General features: G+C 30.1%; 1 protein-coding gene across 1 annotated transcript; it reads left to right on the top strand.

Annotated features, from left to right (window-relative positions):
- Positions 1-941: 941 nt before the first annotated feature.
- LOC140438707 (uncharacterized) lies at positions 942-1,370 on the top strand. Its single transcript, XM_072528352.1, has one exon. It carries the CDS (start codon positions 942-944, stop codon positions 1,368-1,370), a length of 429 nt encoding a protein of 142 aa, XP_072384453.1.
- The last annotated feature ends 5,346 nt before the right edge of the window (positions 1,371-6,716 follow it).

Genomic DNA, 6,716 nt, shown 5'->3' with positions numbered 1-6,716 from the left:
AGATGTTTAATCTTCGATGGAATAAAAGGTGCAATTTATATCTCCCCGTTTTGTATTTTTACAAATAAAACAAAATTTATAAATATTCAAAATAGCCAACATTCACCTTAATAACAACTAACCTTAATAATTCATCAAAGATATATCATTCTTCTAACGTTTCTTTTATTGTTATGTTTATTTTTACATTTGATATGTAATTTTAATTTTTTTATCGTATTGTTGTTTGTAACGAACGTTTAATCTTGACATTCAATATTCATACATCAATGTGAGTTTTTATTTGTGAAATATTTTAATTTCTGTGCGTGTTTTTTAATTTACTTGTACATCAGTATTTTTGTAATGTTCAAATTGTTTTACATTGTTCTCCTGATGAAACTATCAAATAAATAACGAAATATTGAGTTTAGAAAAAAAAAAAAAAAGTTTTTTATTAGAGACCGCTGTACCTCTTGATAATTCCTATATATATATATATATATATATATATATATATATATATATATATATATATATATATATATATATATATATATATATATATATATATATATATATTTATATACGTATATATAATCAAAATTATATATACGTATAATACCTTAATATTTGTAAACCTACCTTAACATGAGTGACAGGTGAAGGAGATGGACAGCGGACAGGAGGGAAAAAGATGGCTCGTTAGATATAATCATGTATTAAGTCTAGTTGGTCTTTAATAAAAGATATTAAAAAGAAACTGGTCGTCAATATTATTAAAAGCCCACAGAGACAACGTAACATGGTGTCAGAAGTAAAAATTCAGGTCAGATTATAGCAACGAGTAATATAATAGTCATACAAATGTCGAAACATGGTCTAACAGCACGTGGTGGTCTGGTTGGTTTTAAAAGAAATTTATTTAAAAACGGTCAAAAGATAAAGTTCAACCATTGTCAATGCAAGGAAATTTGGCACACAACTGGGGAGAGTGGAGCATAAATTTCAAAATATTTTTGAGGGCCACAGGTTTAGAGGAAGAAAACGATGCGAGAAAAGTAGCTTTATTATTGCATTATATTGGTACAGATGCAAGAAATATTTACAAGTCATTTGAGGTTAACATGGATACTGTAACATTTAAAGAAGTTGTAGGGAAATTTGAAAAATACTGTAACCCGAAGAAAAATTTAACAGTAGAAAGACATTATTTTCTTACTAGAGTACAGAAAGATGGTGAAACCATTGAAGATTTCATGACTAGTCTAAAGAATTTGAGTTTAACATGTGAATTAAGAATTTTAAAAGAAAGTTTGGTGTGTGACATGTTCATTATTGGTTTAAATCCTAAATACCATTCAATTAAGCAAAAACTATTGCAAGAGTAGATCTGAAGACAGAAAAGGTATGACAAACTGCTCAAAATATAATTACAACTCAAATGCAAGCACAACAGTTAAATAAAAATTCAGAAGCAGTGGTATACAAAGTAGAGAAGAATAAAGATGTTCCAGGTCCGAATTTTTACCAAAATAGTAGTTACAAGAGTCACAATTCAAATCATTCAAGGTATAGAAATGAAGTCCCAGGTCCAAATTGGAGAAATGATGATAGTCAAAGGTACAACATAGATGGTACGAACACAAACAGTCAAAGTCAGTTAACGAGTCAGAATTTTAAATCAAGATATAATGGATATGCAAATCAGAGTAAGAATAGTGAAAATAATCAAGTGGTAAGAAAAGTTTGTCAAAGATGTGGTGAAAACCATAGAAATAAATGTCCAGCATTAGTAGCTATTTGTCATTATTGTAAAAAACAAGGTCATTATGCAAAATGTTGTCAAACTAAAAGAGTAAATAAAATAAATTTAAGAGAAAGTACAGTACAATCATCTAATAATAGAAATGATCCATGTTTTGTTATTAAAACTATTAGTCAGAATAGTATTAATCAGAATTGGTCAATTGTAGTCAGAATCAATAAAATAAATGTAGTATGTTATTTAGATACAGGTGCACAAGCTAATGTGATGTCAATAAAAATTTTTAATGGGTTAATGTATAAAAGTTAGAATTGGTACCTACCTGTATAAATTTAAAGTCTTTTTCAAATGATGTCATACCTATAGTAGGAAAAGTAAATTTGTTATGTGAAATTGAGAATAGGTTAGAAAGTATTGAGTTCATTATTGTGAATTTGGAGTGTCAAACAATTTTGGGTCTAGATACTTGTCATAAATTTAAATTAATTAAAAGAGTTGGTCTAGTAAGTCATGAGTCTATAATAGAAAAAAATTAACAAGTTTTTACTGGTCTAGGTTGTCTACCTAATGTATGTCACTTAGAAATTGATAGAAATATTAAACCTATAATAGAACCGCCAAGAAGAATACCTTTTTCTTTACATGATAAATTAAAAGAAGAATTAAACAGAATGTTGTCTACGGGAGTAATTGAAAAAGTCAATGAAGCAAGTGAATGGGTAAATTCAATAGTCTTAGTCGAAAAAAGTAATAACAGTTTGAGAGTTTGTCTGGATCCCCGTAATTTAAACAAAGCTATAAAAAGATGTCATTATCCTATACGAACATTTAATGAGATTAGGTCAAAATTAGCAAAAGCAAAATATTTTTCAATACTAGATGCACAGTCAGGGTTTTGGATGATACCATTAGATTTAGAGAGTTCTAAGCTATACACATTTAATACACCCTTTGGAAGGTTTAGATTTACAAGATTACCTTACGGTATAAGCTGCGCTCCTGAGATTTTTCATAAAGTAATGAATGAAATAGTAGGAGACATAGAAGGAGTTTGTTTATATATAGATGATATTTTAATTTATAGTGAAACTTTGGAAGGTCACAATAAAATACTAGAACTAGTACTAGAAAGGGCAAAACAATTCAATTTAAAATTCAATATGGACAAATGCAAATTTCTATTATCAGATATAAAATATTTGGGTCATATTTTTAGTGCAGAAGGCATATGTCCAGATTCTAGTAAAGTAAGTGCAATTTGTCAAATGTCTATTCCTAACAGTGTAGCTGATATTAGAAGATTTTTGGGAATGATTAATTATTTAGGTGAGTACATAGATAGAAAAAATTTAAGGTTGTTATTGAAAAAAAATATTAGTTTTCATTGGACAGAAGAGCATGGAAGAGAATTTAAGTCGCTTAAAGAAATGATTAGTCAAACGCCAGTACTAGCATATTTTGATAACAATTTACCTTTAACATTATCAGTTGATAGTTCACAATTTGCAGTTGGTGCAGTGATTTTACAAAACAAAAAACCTATAGCATATGCATCTAAGTCTTTGTCACAGGCTCAGTCAAATTATGCACAAATAGAGAAAGAGTTATATGCAATCCAGTTCGGATGTACTAGATTTAAACAATACATTTATGGTAGAAAAGTTCAAGTTGAAACAGATCATAAACCATTAGTCAGTCTTTTTAAAAAACCATTATCTGAGGTTCCAGCACGTTTGCAAAGGATGATGCTAAACTTACAGCTTTATGATTTAGAAGTTAGCTATACTCCAGGAAAATTTCTTTTCATCGCAGATACATTAAGTAGGGTACCAGTAGAAGGTCCAGATAATACTGATAGTGATGAAGAGTTACGTATACATGAAAGTTTATTAGTTAACAATTTAGCTGTGTCTTCAAAGAAATTAATGGAAATACAGGCAGCAACCAAAACTGATAGAGTTTTACAGTCAATAATAAGATATTATAATGAAGGTTGGCCAAGTTCGAAAAATAAATTGGAAACGGAGGTTAAACCGTATTACAATTTAAATCATGAAATACATGTTGTGGATGGATTAGTCTTTAGAGGAAATCAAATAATAATTCCTGAGTCATTGCGTCAAGTTATATTAGAAATAATTCATGAAGGTCATTTAGGATATGAAAAATGTATTCGACAAGCACGTACAGTAGTTTTTTGGTCAGGCATGACAGTAGATATAAAGAATAAAGTTGAACAGTGTCCAGTATGTATTAAATATCGTAGATCAAATAGTCCAGAACAACTATTGCCACATGAAATACCAACTTTGCCTTGGCAGAAAATTGGTGTTGATTTTTTTTATTATAGTAAAGTCACATAATATATATATATTATTAGTAGATTATTATTCTAAATACTTTGAAATAGCGCCTTTAAATAATACTTCAGCAAAAGAGGTAATTAGTACAATGAAGTCTATATTTGCGAGACATGGAATACCATTGATCTTAATGTCTGATAATGGTCCCCCATTCTCATCAAAAGAGTTTCAGTCATTTTTAGTAGATTGGGACATTACTTATCAAAGTTCTAGTCCTTATTATCCAAAAAGTAATGGTTTGGTAGAGAGGATAGTTCAAACTGTAAATAATATTTTTAATAAGTGTATAGAGTCAGGCTCTGATCCATATCAGGGAATGTTGCAATACAGAAATACAACGTTAGAATGTGGTTATTCTCCAGCTCAGTTATTAATGTCACGTAATTTAAGAATGAAATTACCTGTTAGTGAAAAAATACTCATACCAAAAACAATTGATAGGGACGAATATAACAAATTTATTAAGGAAAAAGAACAGAAAGTAAAATAATATCATGATAGGTCAGCTAGAAACTTACCGAATCTGTTTGTTGGAGAAAATGTATTTTATAAAAAGGTTCCATCATCACCGTGGTTACCAGCTACTGTGATAGGAATAGGTCCTTTTCCAAGATCATATGTCGTCAGAACACCTAAAGGTGTACATTATCGAAGGAACAGACAACACATATTAAAGCCTGCCAGTACAATTAATAGACAAAATAGTGAGGTGATAGTTAAGCATGAAAATAGTACAGCATCTAGTTCCAATTTGTATGAGGCTCCAAATATGAACAACGATACATCAATTTCAAATCAAAGTTATGACAATTTAAATGTTAGCTTAAATAGGTCACATAGACTAAATGTAAGTAATTAATTTTGTACCAGGAGTGGTCGAATTGTAAATAGACCAAAAAGGTTTTCATTTTCAGAAGAGTAATGCGGCAGTGTAGTGTTGCTGGTAGATTTAGGTTGTTGGGATAGTTTAGTTTTTTTTTTGTAAAAAAAAGGGGCATGAATATGTTATGAGAACCTACCTTAATATTTGTAAACCTACCTTAACATGAGTGACAGGTGAAGGAGATGGACAGCGGACAGGAGGGAAAAAGATGGCTCGTTAGATATAATCATGTATTAAGTTTAGTTGGTCATTAATAAAAGATATTAAAAAGAAACTGGTCGTCAATATTATTAAAAGCCCACAGAGGCAACGTAACAATCCCGGAGAGAATAGTTACAGACCGTAACGAATACAGAGGTTTGCTGAGGAAGGCCAGTGCTCAAATTGGGCTGTAGAGTCATAGGATGGATGAATGATGGAATTGGTGAAGATTTACACTGGGTGATGGTGATGATAATAGATAGTTAAATTTGTTGTATGTATCTCTAATCTTTTTGTTGATCTTCATATCATTATTATAATTCTTCTCTCTATCGAAATTAAATTATCCCCTAAACAAAAGAACACGAGTCCAAGTTTTGTCGAAATCAAATAGTCTAAGCTCCTATGTCCTCCGAAAATGACTAAATATCTCTTGTTTAATATTTTCATTGATGTACTCACCAACATACAAATTCAAATAGGCTATTCTTATTCTTATTTTAAAAGCTGGCAAAGATCCAGATTTGTACAGTTTATTATTAGGAATATATTATGATAAAATACAGACTTAAAAAGTAGTTACAGAAAAACAATTTACTTTTGAATTCGTAATTTGGATACAGAAAACCCGATTTAATATATCGACAGGTGAATCATCAGTTCTTGAACTTTCTTTATGTGATAGTAACTTAACCATAGTTTTAGACCGGGAGTATTGTCTTATACCTATGAAAGTGATCATTTACCCATAGTTATTACGAATCTCAACTATACGCAGAAACATTCAAGATTTAACTCTAAAATAGAAAGCAAACAACGCAGATTGTTATTAATTTTCTCAATATATCGATAATCGCATATCTAGCATTAAAGCACTAAATGAAATAATTTTAGAAAGTGCTATAGGGGAGAGTAACATAAGATGGGACACTTTTTTTGTTCCAACGAATTTTAAACAATCATTAAGGCAAATGAAAAAACAAAATATGGAAACAGAAACTTTATAACATTGACAAGAAACATTTTCATAGATAATATGTAAAAAAACAAAACTTTTTTTTCTAATTTAAAATGCAAAAAACTTTGCAAATGTCCCATTTTAGGCAACCTATATCCTAAAATGGGACATGGGGTTACTCAAAAAGGGACACTAAGTACAACAGTTGATACATGTGAAATAAAGTTCATCTAAAATTCCACAAGTTTCATTTGCCCAAAGGCAACAGTTTTTGCACTGATACCAGTCCTCTTTGCTAGATGCGTAAATACATTTACACACTGCACACAACTCCTTTTCTTCGCGCTCTTTTTTTTGTTCTGAGTCTAGCTTTCTTTTGCCTTTTCCACTTTTATTTTTTGTATTTTCATTCGCTTCAAGTTCATTTTTATACGGAGACTCAGTAAGAATGGTTGATGGTAGGGACCTATTAGAATTCATTTTCTTTTTTCTGCTCCGGGCTACTGGAACAGGACTTATCTGCAATATGCTGATATGCTTTTTCTGAGATTTTTCACTTTCGTC

The sequence above is a fragment of the Diabrotica undecimpunctata genome, chromosome 4 (assembly GCF_040954645.1).
Source record: "Diabrotica undecimpunctata isolate CICGRU chromosome 4, icDiaUnde3, whole genome shotgun sequence".
Lineage (NCBI taxonomy): Eukaryota > Metazoa > Arthropoda > Insecta > Coleoptera > Chrysomelidae > Diabrotica > Diabrotica undecimpunctata.
The sequence above is the reverse complement of the archived record's forward strand: the minus strand, read 5'-3'. Positions and strand labels throughout refer to the sequence as shown.

Excerpts from the sequence above, each read along its gene's own strand:
- LOC140438707 (XM_072528352.1), top strand. The coding sequence starts at position 942 with ATGCAAGGAAATTTGGCACACAACTGGGGAGAGTGGAGCATAAATTTC.